The sequence below is a fragment of the Phlebotomus argentipes genome, unplaced genomic scaffold (assembly GCF_947086385.1).
Source record: "Phlebotomus argentipes unplaced genomic scaffold, Phlebotomus argentipes genome assembly scaffold_18, whole genome shotgun sequence".
NCBI classification, from domain to species: Eukaryota; Metazoa; Arthropoda; class Insecta; order Diptera; family Psychodidae; genus Phlebotomus; species Phlebotomus argentipes.
In genome coordinates, this window is record NW_026776177.1 from 11,219,711 (window position 1) to 11,232,520 (window position 12,810).

Sequence of the window (12,810 nt, forward strand, 5' to 3'; positions counted from 1 at the left end):
TTTTTTATTTATACTAAACAAGACAAATAAAAGCACATTTTAGCGTGTAGATTAGATTACTTGTTTCCGCAATTCCTGTCACCTAGAGCAGAGCATAATTTATAGAGCGAGACTATATATGTAATATCTTAAGTTCAAATATAACACAGAATAAGAATATTAATCTGCCATCAGTCTTTCAATTCAGTTTTGGGGGAAATTGAAACAAACTCATTTTCATGAAAATATCTTATTTATATAATTTGATCGGTATCTTTTCCCACTCCCTCCCGAGTAAAATTATGAGGCAATCTCACACTAAACTGAAGCCCTGAGTTTGCTGAATGGCCTGCAGGAGTTTGTACTTCAGTTTCTCCTTTGTCCTGTAGCGCGGCAGGTCCAGCAAATTGAAACATGTGTGAGCGACGGGCAGAAAGCGGTCATCCGGCGTGGGTTGAATGTAGATCTTGATGGCCTTCATGCCCTGAATGGGAATACGACTAGATCCGGTGAGGAATAGCAGGAAATTCTTCTTGTCATTGAGACTCAGCTCGTGAAACACTTCCCAGAACCACTGAACCGTCTGATCGCTGGACGAGTAGCCATTGCGATACTGCGCCGTCTCCTGCAGGGCGAACCAGTCATAGTTCTCATTGCCCACAACCATGGCCATCAGTTCACGCGACGAGAAGAGATGTAGAATTCCTCCGCCGCATACCTTCTGGAATCCCAAGTCAAATCCCTTGAAGTGCATCTTCACACTCTCATTCAACACATAGTCAATGTAGAGATCGACAAATTCTTTCTTCGTTTCCTGAGTTACCATGATATTCCTTCCGTTTGGCTTCAAATCCACAGTTCGTTGCTCTCCAAACACCTCCTCAGTGACAGAGAATGTGACGAGGAACACATCTTCAAAGTCATTACCATCATAAGCCAGCATTGTCTCCATTGAAGTGGCCACAGTTGGTGAGAGATCTTTCAAATCCGATAAGTCCACGGCCTCCTGAAGGATCTTCTTGTACAGCACCAGCGGGAAGGGCAGATCAATGATGGTGAAGTTGTAAATGGCCAAACCACACAAAATTCCAATCAGTGTGTACATGTTGGCGGTCTCGAATGAGGCATTAGAGAACCAGATGTACCTCGAATCCTCGTATTCCTTGAACATTCCATATTTAGGGTCCAGAATCTCCTTCAGCAGCAGCATGAAGAACTCTTTCTGAACGCCTCCGGCATCCTCCGCCTCCTCGTCCCTGAACTTCACTCGCAATGGCCTCTTGTACTCATTCGAACTGTACCGACCAAGCTCTGCAATGGTGTCCTGAACAAGGTTCTCCCGTGTAACATTGAGCACGAGGAATGGATTAAGCGATTGCGCTGGTCCGCCAGCCAACATCTGCATGTATCCTTCAGCTGTGGCACTGTGCATGGCGTTCTGCATCTGAATGCGCTGATCTGTCTGCAGCAGTAGCGTCTTCGCCGCCACATCAAATATGAATGAGTAGGAACAGAGGTGGAAGGACTTGTTATCCTTGTCATAGAGCCACATCACGTAGTCTTTCTGGATATCCACAGTCTCGTGCAAATCATTCACACAGAACACCTCATGAGCTACCTTCTGTGTGCGATATTTGTGATTTGACACGAACAGATTGAGCATAAGATTCAGCGCCATGTGAAGATTCTTCTCATAGCCAATCACGAGACGATTGCTGGCATCTTGGCGGTATTGAAAGTTCAGAATGTACGTCACCACACCCTTGAAGCACTCCACTAAGCGCTCAAAGTACTCCACAGACTGCTCTGACCACCAGCGATGCACAATCCGCGATGGGCACTCGGATAAGCGCAAAACTGCCTGAGAAAAGGGCGTGTGAAGTTTAGAGTAATTTTTCGAGTTGATGAACTCATGATAGAGCGGCAGGATCAGATAAATGCGCAATGTCTCCACATCCGGTGGCTTCGCCTTCAGACTCTGTATCAAATCCGTTGTAATTGACTCCCAAATCTGGCAAGAGAAAGTAATCGCAATTGAAGTCAAGACTTCTAATACCAGTTTCACTCGTACTAACCAGATTCTTTATACTCTCATTCTCCACTTTGCGAATGTACTCGAAGGCATTCTCCGCAATGGCCACATCAACTCCATGATTCTTGGATGTGCACGGTCTGTGCTCCTCAGATTCCTTGAGGAATGAAGCGTTAAGGCAAGCTTGATTTTTGAATATCACCTCCAATATTGATATCACGTCCAAATCAACATTACTGTCTTTTGTTAAATCACTAAAGGAACTCGCCAGTTCCAGAGAAAGTTGACAAATTTGCGTCTTTCCGCTGAAACAACGGAAAAGATGGGTCAAAATGGGAAATTTACATTAAAGAAAGGCGAGAAAACTCACTCATAAATGCGTGAATCATAAGATTGTATGTTGCTGGACTTCTCTACAGCGGATACGAGGCAGTGATCTCCGCCAGAAAAAATGCGTCTCACTTTCATACTTGGCCCACCAACTCCGCTTTCGTCTGCCTCCTTGAATGGCTGTCCAGTGGCGGAAATCTGCAAGAGCCGCAGTTATATATCTGCTTTCTTAAAATACATTGAAGATTTCTCACCCAAGGACCACTGACGACTTGAGGAACAGAAACATTCCTGGGTTTCGCCATGCTCAGTTGGCCAGAGTGTCCCAGGCCGAAGCCATAGACTCTGCCTCTGGACGGCACGAAAGCCAGCGTATGCTTTCTTCCACAGGACACTTGGGTGATTGTACTGCCGGCCAATTCCAGCACCATTCGCGGCGTGATCTCGTTGTTGTTGATGCCATGGCCCAGTTGTCCGGAAGTGCCCAGACCGCACGTGAAAACGCGCCCATCAGCCGTGAGGAAGACACTGAAATCGTCACCACACGCGATGTTCCTCACTCCGAGGCTCCTCAGGCCGCGGATCTGTTCTGGATAGGCGTGGTGACAGTCATCATTGAGCCCGAGCTGGCCACAGTTGTTCTTTCCCCACGCAAACACCGCTCCAGACGTAGACAGGGCAAAACTGTGATTCGATCCGCAGCAAATAAAGGCGATCGGGATGCCACTGAGCGCCTCCACGAGCACCGGCTTTGTGATCCTTTCAGATCCCGGCCCAATGCCCAGTTGGCCAAAGTTGTTGGCGCCCCAGGCAAAGATCTCGCCACTGTTGGTCAGCGCGAGACAGTGAAAGTGTCCAGAGACAATCTGGACAACATGCTTAGTGCTCAGGCCGCGCACAATACGCGGCGTGGCCTGGATGGAGCCCATTTCGTTGCCCAACTGCCCGTGAGTATCGGAGCCCCAGGTGAATACCTGACCCCAATCATTGAGCGCCATGGAGTGAGTCGCTCCGCTAGACACTTGCGTGATAGTGTAGTTCTCCAGAGAGCTGATAAATTCTGCAAAGAGAGAGAATTTTTAGTCTTTCCCTTATTAGAAGGACAATTATCACAAGATGAACAAACAAATGACAACAAATGAGGCACATACTAAACGAGGACATACGTGGCCTTTTCCGGGAGAGATCATGCCCCAGTTGCCCGTAGTCGTTATTGCCGCACGAGTACACGGTGCCCATCTTTGTGAGCAACAGCGTGTGAGATGTCCCGCAGGCCGCTTGCTCCAGCTCTGCACTTCCCATCCAGTGAATCTCGCGCGGCGTCAAGATCTGCAAATCAGCGCGAAATCACATCATTCTGTGTCTGAAACTCAAAGAAACACACTCACAATGTCCTCCTCGATGCCGCCGAGGCCCAACTCTCCGTTTACCGTACTTCCCCATCCGTATGTGGCCATTGTCATCAAGCTAGAAACTCGAGCAACTTAGATTTTACATCCCTTCCCAGCAGAAGCTTCTCGAACTCACCTAATTTTTCATGTTCACTATCTTTTCCTGACGATTTTCCACCTCAACCACACCACAAAATATGATATTTTACACAGTAACACGTCGAGAAGATTCTACTTGGTTTACAGCTTGATTCAGGGGATTCAGGGGGTCAATTCGGTTTTTTGCCTCAGAAAATGCACCCAGAAGGCGGAAATTGCGTGAATTGCAACTCCTCTTTGACGTTTTCCCACTTCTTTTTCGTCCGAAAACCACTCCGGAAACCCCTTCACCAACGCCAGCTCTGCCGTGAGTGAACGACGTACTACAGTCAACATGGAGTTTTACTGTTAATTTTATTCTGTGATTTTCTCCACTTTTTCACACATGTAAGTGCAATTATTGATTATACCAAGTGTATTTTTGTGAAGAATGGCTCTTCATACATCTAATAAATGTGAGGGGTTGAAAATCATGGTGAGATTTGATGAGAAACTGTGTGAAAGCTTGTGGGTTGTTTTGACACTTTCTATGCCCCTCAGAAAATCAATATCGCAGAAATAGTGCGAAAAGTAATCTATTTGTGGTAATTTGCCACCTGTTTGACCTTCTAGTCACCCTTCAAGTCGAGTAGAAGCAATTCATGGCGATTGCAAAGACTGGTAAATCGTTTTATTGTTCTCCGGAAAGCTGCACTCTCTGGTGAATGAATTTCCTCATTTCTCGGGCTTTCACAGTCTCTCGCTGAGCTTGTGGGAAGTTTCGCGGGAGCCGAGGGAGTTCAGAGAAAGAGAATGGTACGGCGCGACGGCTGGGAAAAAGTCAGTCTACCGCGAGAGAGCGGCGAGTTCAATTGAACTCAATTACAGAGGCTAGCAGCACTTGAACAAGTCCTTTCCTCACGCTTGTCCTGTTCTTTCAGAGCTCATCGGCCACATCTCCAGGCACTGATCATCTACAGAGGTATGCAAAACTAGAGGACAACAGCCTGGAAGCACAATGGTCTTGATCAATTCCACTGCAATCACGGATTTCACACCGAATCCTGTGGACATCGCCGCTCTGGGCAGCGATGAGGTGATCTTCACCATGGATAAGCTCTATCCGGCCCTCCTGCAGTGCTTCGCCATCATCATCTGCGGGTAAGTTCAAAGGAACGGGACGAATTAGTGCACAAGGTCGTATTAATTTCTGCCAAAACAGCCTAAAATGGGTCAGAGATTGGTGAAAACTTTTCCATAATGATCTCATTCTTCATCATAGACTCGCTAATTCGCAGTCTCATGCGGCTTTTATATCAAAAACATACGACACAGCTCTAATTAATCGATTAGCAATGGTAATTGCAATCCAGTTTGCGAAAGAGAATGATTTGTAAGGCGTCATATAGATTAAATTTACCAGTTGGGAAATTATAGTGATTAACAATGGCAAAATACTATTGAATCACATGTGAAATTGTTGTTTTTTCAGTGATTTTCACATTTTGCGTTCATTTTCTGAACGATAATCACTTACTCATGCATATTTACCTTTAATTCTAGATTGTAGTTCGTCAAGAGTCCATTATTTTGAAGTAAATGTTGTTGCTGATAAAATATTTTCAGTCCAGCGCAGCATTTTTTGTATAATCGCGTGCCGCTTAGTCATTTTGTCATGCAACCACAAATAATCAGCTCGATAAACATGATACGGAAAAAAATTTTCTCCAGAACTACTAAAGTAAACACACGTTTTTCAATGTACAAGAGAGCCATAAAATTCATGTGTTTGCACTCTGAAGTCGTGGCTTTCCATTGAATTTTATAACCCAGTGGCGATCTCGAGTGATATTTTGCACTTGATCAGTCGATTATGATCGCTTCAATAGCGTAATGGCAATAATTCGCACAGTCTCTGGGCATGAATGGGAGCATTTCCGTGGAGCGCACAATGTTCAAGGGTACTCCTTTCTCCTCCGGATGAATCTGAATCTGAAGCCAATTGATTTGAGACACAGAGAGAGAGCCTTGATGTCTGAATGTGTGTCAATTGTGTGTTTTTACAGATACATGGCCGGCAGACTGAATATCATCTCAAATGCAGAATCCAAGGGACTCAACACTTTCGTGGGCACATTCGCCTTGCCATCGCTGATCTTTCTCTCCTTGGCAGAGCTGGAATGGCACACGGTGAACTGGAACTTCCTCCTGTCGATTCTCATCTCTAAGGCTGTGGTGTTCTTTGCCGTGGCCACAGTTTCTCTGCTTGTGGTGCGTCCTTTGAATCTTGGCCGAGCAGGAGTGCTGGCGATATTCTGCACGCAAAGCAATGACTTTGCAATTGGATATCCCATCGTGATGGCGCTTTATGAGAAAATCCATCCGGAATATGCGGCCTATTTGTATCTCGTGGCGCCGATTTCTCTGGCAATTCTCAATCCCATCGGCCTAGTCATGATGGAGATATCAAATATGAGAGCCAGACGACGAGAATCGGTGGAGGAGCAGCCGATCAGGCCGATAGGATGCCCGAGAGTGGAGGAAGTGACGGGAAACCGCTTCTTGCGAGGGAGGATTTTAACAGTGGCGAAATTCATCGAGTCTGTCTTCTTCAATCCCATCCTGCTGATGACTGTGCTGGGAGTTATTGGAGGTGTGGCGTTTCCCAATGGGATTCCTGAACTCCTGATGGGTGTGCTAAAAGTGCTGGGCAACTCCTTCTCCGCCACGGCCCTTTTTCTACTGGGATTGAGAATGGTGGGAAAGGCGCACAAGCTTCAAGGCCCCGGATTTCTCATCCCAGGCATTCTGATCCTCGTCAAATTGCTGGTTCTGCCAATTGTCATCCGGCAAACAGTGAATATCATGAATGCAGGTGCAAATTTCACTGACACGACAGACTTGGGAACCTTTGGATTTCTCTACGGCACAATTCCCGCCGCTCCAGGAGTCTTCGTGATCGCTTCCCAGTATAACACAGAAGTGGACTTGGTTGCCAGCAGCATGGTGGCTTGCACGTTCATCAGTGCGCCGCTGATGGTGATTTCTGCCAAAATGATCACGCTGACCAATCTCAATCCGGCCAAATATCTCAGTGAACTAGTCTTGGTGGCTTTTGACATCAGTGTCTCGGCAATTATTGCCTGCTTCTGGTTGCTGCTGCTGTTCAGTGTGACCAGGAAAATCCGTCGGATGCCCCACAAGATCACCAGCTGCTTAGTATTATCACAATTGATCAGCAGCGTTGGAGTATTGCTGTGGTCAATCTGGGAAACATGCCCGGACTGGCTTATGTACTTACAATTCAGTCTTTTCACAATCGGGACGTACAGTAGTCGCCTCTGGTGTGCCTGTCTGGCAATCACACTTCTCTTCCTCCAGTGCCGCAGTCTGTGCTTCGTACTGAAGCTCTGGCCGTGGTTCGTGGGCATAGCCTGGGGAATTCCAACGCTTATCGTCTCCTTCCTTCTCATCTTTGACTCCAGCCACATTACGCTCACCGAACGGAAGAATCCCAGCTTCCAATACGGCAATGCCCAAGCGGCGATTGCGGTGTTTCTTCTCGTGATGTGCTTCATTGGTAAGTTTTCAATATTTTAATTTAAATATTTATTTTGGTATTCACGCAAGATCATCAAACTAATTTATTGCCATTGCTTTTTAAGTGTTGTCGATTAGCGTTAATAATTTTCTGAATGTTTTTTATCGCTCCTAAAACCTGAATTAAATATTGATCATCACGCGAAACATTGCGGAAGTGGTTTCTTTTGTCAGTGTGATGGTTGGGAAAAAAATCAATAATTGACCAATAAATATTGAAAATGTGTCTCCTGCTCATCTTTCCAGTGACTGTGGGCTGCCTTGTCCTTCACCAGAGGTACAAGAAGCGCTTTGAGAAGTACCTGACGCTGTCCAAGGAAATATCAACACCTGATCAGCAAAATGATGGTGATTTGTCGACAAGTTCCACAAGTAATCTTATCCAGTCAGAGACGGATCTCACGGCGTCTCAGGATGTTGAGCAAGACAATGAGGTGAGTGGATCGAATTGCCATTCGAGCGATGGATGTTGCTCGCAGTCCACGACAACTGTTCTGGACATTGAGGATCTCGTCACGAGGCGCCTGAGTGAGCAGCAGAATGGGCTGTGTAGTGCTCAGTTCAACTGTGCTGGAACATCCAGGCAATCATGTCAGACACTAATCCAGCGATACCAAGAAGAGACGCGCAGAGGGCTTGAGCCACTGGAATTCGACGAGAATGTCGACGACCATCAGACTCTGAAGCACACTGTTCTGCTCATTTTGCTCCTTTGCTCAATGTTTGTGGGACTGGCGCTCTCGATCTGGACGCTAGTGTTGGAGGGAATGTCAGGCATTTATGTGGAGCTGTCCTTCTTGGATGCCTTCCTCAATTTCGGCCAGAGCTTGATCGTTTTGGCGTGCTTCATCACCGACACAGGTGATCTTCTACTGCCCTTCGTGAAGTATTGGCGAAAGATCTGGTATGGCGCGAATGTGGTCCAATTGCCAACTTGGAGCAATCTCAGTGCAGAGACGAAGAATGTCTGCGATCAGTTTACCACGCACCATCTGGAGAATTGTCGGAAGACAATTGCACAGGACAAGAGATGGAGAATCAGGACGTACCGAAGGGTGTTCTTTGGGAACATCTTTGTAGACTGGCTGGTGAAAGTGGGCCTGGCCAGGGATCGCGTGGAGGCCACGAAGTACGCCCGCCACTTGGTCGATGGTCGTGTGTTACGCCACATCAACAATGTGTACCACTTCCATGATAAAAATCTGCTCTACACATTCTGCGATCGTCTCTAAGGTGATCGCACGCGATCAAAATTCACAGATGCGACTTGCCTCAAAAACGCCTATTTTTCTACACTTGATGATTGCATTTGTGAATTTTGACTCACATCACAGATTGATCTTTCACTCTGCATCAGCCATTGGAGTGACGGTGAGATCTTCACGCGAGTTACCAGATTTATCACAAAGTGTGAGAAGTTGTAAAGTGCCAAAGATACTTAGGAAGATTCATTTAGAATGAGTGTTTAGTTCATTTTTAGCTTTATATTTTATGTTTAATAAAAGCAGCTATAGAAAAAAAGTGCCTTTGCTTAATTATCTTGGCTAATGGTGGACGATTTGAAAAGTTGCAAAATTGAAAAGACAGAAATTCTCGCGATCTTCCTTGCAAATCTCGTTTACATTCAACAATCTTGCCGCTCAATCATAAATTTTTCAACCACAATACAACCAGAAAATCATTGTTCTCTCACCCGAATTTATGGACTTTTATATCGGTGTGAATTTTCATTAAAGTCCGAGGTGCTAATGAGTGCCGAATTAATTTAAATATCAGAGTGAATGCTTGTCTTCTTGTTAGCGCCCATCAATTCAAGATCACACTGAATGCAAGAAGAAATAAGACATCTCCTCAATGAACTTCTTTCACTCCTAATTAACCTTTTTTCTTTCTCATTCTCTTGCTCATGAGGCACAAGAGCCATACGCACAAGAAGAAAAAAGAAGACACACGACCATTAAGTTGTGTGACCTCTTTTATTCCTCACATTTGCACATCTGCTTAGCCATCAAAGTACCCCAGTGCGGATCTAAATATGATGTTCACGCGATCGCAAGAAACATAATAATCATATTTTTGATATTTGATAGAAATGCCAAGGATCTTCTCAAATTTTCTTCCGGCTAAAGGTGTGACTAGAGAGGCTCCACAGCCTCGTCATCTTTTTTATCGATCTGCGATTGATCATTTCGGCAATGGCCACTTTCGAAGCACACGGGTGACAGTGGGCCATCAATTGGCGGAATTTATTGAGCGCGGTGCGTGAAGAAATGCTCTTGTTGAAGGCCCCACGCGACCACAATTATTCAATTTTCGGTCAGCATTGCGAAAGATCGCGCCACTCTCGTGATATAAGAGATGAAGATGGGAATGATCACAAGGAAAGCCAGTGATTCCACCTGTGGATGCGCGCCGACTCGCGTGAGTCCTTGGCGGGGCGTCGATCAAGAGATGGTGTTTATCTTGCGTGGTCTGTCCCAAGAGATGCGCCCCAGAAACTCTCTCAGTTGCGTCAATTGACAAGGCAAATGGATTTTTACGGTTAAAATAGTGTCTTTATTTGTATTTAGAAATTGATTTGGTTTTTTTGCTCAAACATTTCATTGTTTAACTGTTTTCTCTTGTGGTGAGATAACATATCTCAATCTCAGGTATACAAATCGGGAGTGGGATGAAAGGAGTGGTTTAGGAAGGAGGAGGAAGTTGGCTTAGAAGAAGCGCCTCACGGGCTCCTCTCGCTGAGGGTGAGTGCGGATCCATTCCAGGGCGCGCAGAACGTGGGATGGCACTGGAGGGGGAGTTGGCAGATGATCACCAGATGGCTGGTATCCGTTCTCGTCAGCTGTGGAGAGTGAAAAGAGCTTTTTCAATTGAGATCCTCGCGGGGATCAGGTGCAGATCACTCACCGCGCCACTGAAGGGTGATTGGCGTGCCCTCGGGAGTGTACCACTGGGCAACACCCTGGGACAGGTGACCTCCGACGCCATTCTCCTGCACGGCAATGCCGTTGGAGGTCTGGTAGCTATACTGGTAGGTTCCATCGGGATTGACCTCACTGCGCTGGTCCAGGACGCGGGCATCGCGATCGATGTGATCAGCAGTGATGGCCACAATCAGCGCACAGAACACAAACTGCAATGCACACAAAAGGGGTGGGTTAACGTAAATCCACTCGAAGGCCAGCGGTGATCCTCACTCACCAACTTGAACATTTTGGCTAGATTTCTTGGGAAACACTCTTCAGATGAATCCGAACTGAGGCGAAAACTTTGACTGATCCTCCCAATGCCTCGGACATGCTTATATATGCTCCACGCGGTGTCTTCTGCGAAGATGACAGAGTCGCACGGGAGATGATCGAACCAGCCTCATTAATTATTTCACGCCATTCCAAAATACTACAATTTTTACTATGGCACACTCGCGGCAAAAAGCAGAAAAAAATATTTCACACACACACGCACACATTGGCCAAATGTTGAAAGTGAATCTGATCCGTTGATGATTGTGGTTTTTTGGGCATTTCTCAAAGGCCACAACATGCAAAATAGCCAGCATAGTGATCTTCTGTGTTCGTTTGATCCACTAAATTGATTTCAATGCCCGCGCAAGCACGAGCCAGATTTTTTCTCAGATTTGCATTCTTTGGCGATGCTTTCCTCCAAACCAGATCAACCCACGCTATTGTCAATGGAAAAGAAAGAAAGAAAGAAAGTGATCTGGAGAATATAAAAATAGAATAAAATAAAAATTGCTAAAGTTATTAAATATAAATATCAAATTATGAGATCACACAAAATCACACTTTTTTCCTAAATTCATGCCTCGCTTTTATTGCTCTCTCGATGTGTGGTTTAACCTTAAGCTCCCATTTAAGGCGATGGGTATGAAAAATGCAGAGGATCGACTTGATGGTAAATCGATATAATTAAAAAATCCTCACTCGTCGTGACTTATGCACATAAATTATGTTAATTTTCTCTACATGGTATTTTAATGCGATAATGCTCCGATGTACCCCAAAAGAGTATGACGCAATGTTAATGCCGAGATCAATGTCATCGCGGCAATCGAGGGAGAGAAGCATCCGGAAAAGCGATGGCTCTTGAGACAATTAAAATTCCTCCCTCCACCGAAATGATCACGATCGCGATATGGCCAATTTGTGAAGGACACGCGGTATCTGCGATATCGTAAAAGTGTGACGAGCGCAAAGTGTGAGAATCAGGGATTGTCCCATAAAACGCATTTCGCAATTTTATTGATTTCGAATCATTTATAGATCACCATTGGAAAAACTCGATCCACAAGTAACTCGCACAGTATTTTTATTGTCCGTCTAATGGAGTGTTTTACTTTGATGATATAGAGAACGTTTCGATGGAGCTTTCACTGAGCTCGTGATCTTTGCTTCGCATGCGAACTGCCAATTAGCTTGGCATTTTTTCTAATTCTTCCTCACACTGCAATTCAAGATCATAAATGTCTCCAACTCTCTTGCACTCACCTCGTGCGGTCTCTTATGGGTGCACTCGGTCATTTTGCCATCTTCGATGTGTGGTTCATCTCTTCTGGATCATCAATTATGCAATTGTGAAATCTGGTAAGCCAATGGCAACACAACTCCGCAATAGTGGGTATAATGAAATCTGGTTTATTGGAATATCATCACCAATTTCCATCTCCTAACTTTGTTGATCATGATCGCGCCCAAACAAGTGCGATCTGCCCGGGAAAATGCCATGGTGTGACATTAAAATCGTATCATTTTCCTTCGAGATTATGTGAAAAATTCGTCAATCGCGTGCGTCTCATCTTGATCGCCTTTTCGCATGAGCTCTATATTTTTTTTTACCTTGTTTGCGATCTTTCGGCAAAAACCTCATGTATGTTAATGAGCGAAAAATCCACAGAATTAGCACTCAATCTGGTTGTTGATGGCAAAAAAATTAATTGATCCGATCACTTCAACGTGTCTTCAGGAAGTGAATAAAATATAGATCATCTCTGAAATTGAAAGTGGTTGATTTTATAGAGAAATTTCACACAAGGTGTCGAATGAAAAACTATTAACCCACTTGGTGAAACATTGCAAAATTCCACTCTAAATTATATTTAAACCCGTGTCCAATGTTGACCTTTAGCAGAGACTCTGCGCCAATCTTCCTCAATGAATGGCCGTTGTTTGATTTCGGTGGGTGGGCATCACAAATTTGACGTTATAAAAATTCATAGTTGCATCATTTTATATGGACATTCTAATGAAATATGACACTGTGTGGTCAAATTTTTTCACATGATCGTCAGAATGAAACGAGATTGATTTTGTCTACTGGTTTTTCAGTCGCTAATGTAGTCAATAACTCACAGAGATGAATATTTGATTGTGCGGAGTCCAC

At 45.0% G+C, this 12,810-nt stretch overlaps 3 protein-coding genes across 6 annotated transcripts; 1 reads left to right on the plus strand and 2 right to left on the minus strand.

The window, feature by feature from the left end:
- Positions 1–197: 197 nt before the first annotated feature.
- Positions 198–4,030, minus strand: LOC132260992 (probable E3 ubiquitin-protein ligase HERC4). 3 transcript variants are annotated; one of them, XM_059759454.1, is made up of 7 exons: positions 3,869–4,030; positions 3,730–3,808; positions 3,493–3,670; positions 2,596–3,401; positions 2,382–2,539; positions 2,055–2,316; positions 198–1,990 (listed from the first exon to the last, which is right to left on the minus strand). In XM_059759454.1, exons 2-7 carry the CDS (start codon positions 3,802–3,804, stop codon positions 293–295), a joined length of 3,177 nt encoding a protein of 1,058 aa, XP_059615437.1. In that variant the 5' UTR covers positions 3,805–3,808; positions 3,869–4,030; the 3' UTR covers positions 198–292. The 3 variants fall into 3 exon arrangements, with proteins under 3 accessions (XP_059615437.1, XP_059615438.1, XP_059615436.1); XM_059759455.1 differs by having other exon boundaries at positions 3,508–3,670; positions 3,730–4,030; XM_059759453.1 differs by having other exon boundaries at positions 3,730–4,030.
- A 120-nt stretch (positions 4,031–4,150) lies between these two features.
- LOC132260994 (integral membrane protein GPR155) lies at positions 4,151–8,931 on the plus strand. 2 transcript variants are annotated; one of them, XM_059759456.1, is made up of 4 exons: positions 4,151–4,218; positions 4,752–4,971; positions 5,877–7,390; positions 7,657–8,931. In XM_059759456.1, the coding sequence occupies exons 2-4, from the start codon at positions 4,829–4,831 to the stop codon at positions 8,640–8,642; spliced, it is 2,643 nt and encodes an 880-aa protein (XP_059615439.1). In that variant the 5' UTR covers positions 4,151–4,218; positions 4,752–4,828; the 3' UTR covers positions 8,643–8,931. The 2 variants fall into 2 exon arrangements, with proteins under 2 accessions (XP_059615439.1, XP_059615440.1); XM_059759457.1 differs by lacking the exon at positions 4,151–4,218 and adding an exon at positions 4,570–4,650.
- Positions 8,932–9,979: 1,048 nt separating this feature from the next.
- On the minus strand, positions 9,980–10,623 carry LOC132259157 (pupal cuticle protein Edg-78E-like). Its single transcript, XM_059756709.1, has 3 exons — positions 10,612–10,623; positions 10,318–10,543; positions 9,980–10,252 (listed from the first exon to the last, which is right to left on the minus strand). The coding sequence occupies exons 1-3, from the start codon at positions 10,621–10,623 to the stop codon at positions 10,119–10,121; spliced, it is 372 nt and encodes a 123-aa protein (XP_059612692.1). The 3' UTR covers positions 9,980–10,118.
- Between the last annotated feature and the right edge of the window lie 2,187 nt (positions 10,624–12,810).

What these genes read in the sequence shown, in the direction of transcription:
- LOC132259157 (XM_059756709.1), bottom strand. An exon ending in AATCACCCTTCAGTGGCGCG is followed by an intron (nt 10,253 to 10,317) that starts GTGAGTGATCTG and finishes CACTCTCCACAG; the next exon opens with CTGACGAGAACGGATACCAG.
- LOC132260992 (XM_059759454.1), bottom strand. Translation starts at nt 3,804, where the DNA reads ATGACAATGGCCACATACGGATGGGGAAGTACGGTAAACGGAGAGTTG. An exon ending in AAGTCGTCAGTGGTCCTTGG is followed by an intron (nt 2,540 to 2,595) that starts GTGAGAAATCTT and finishes CGGCTCTTGCAG; the next exon opens with ATTTCCGCCACTGGACAGCC. An exon ending in TATGATTCACGCATTTATGA is followed by an intron (nt 2,317 to 2,381) that starts GTGAGTTTTCTC and finishes CCGTTGTTTCAG; the next exon opens with CGGAAAGACGCAAATTTGTC.
- LOC132260994 (XM_059759456.1), top strand. Translation starts at nt 4,829, where the DNA reads ATGGTCTTGATCAATTCCACTGCAATCACGGATTTCACACCGAATCCT. An exon ending in TTCGCCATCATCATCTGCGG is followed by an intron (nt 4,972 to 5,876) that starts GTAAGTTCAAAG and finishes GTGTTTTTACAG; the next exon opens with ATACATGGCCGGCAGACTGA. An exon ending in TCTCGTGATGTGCTTCATTG is followed by an intron (nt 7,391 to 7,656) that starts GTAAGTTTTCAA and finishes TCATCTTTCCAG; the next exon opens with TGACTGTGGGCTGCCTTGTC.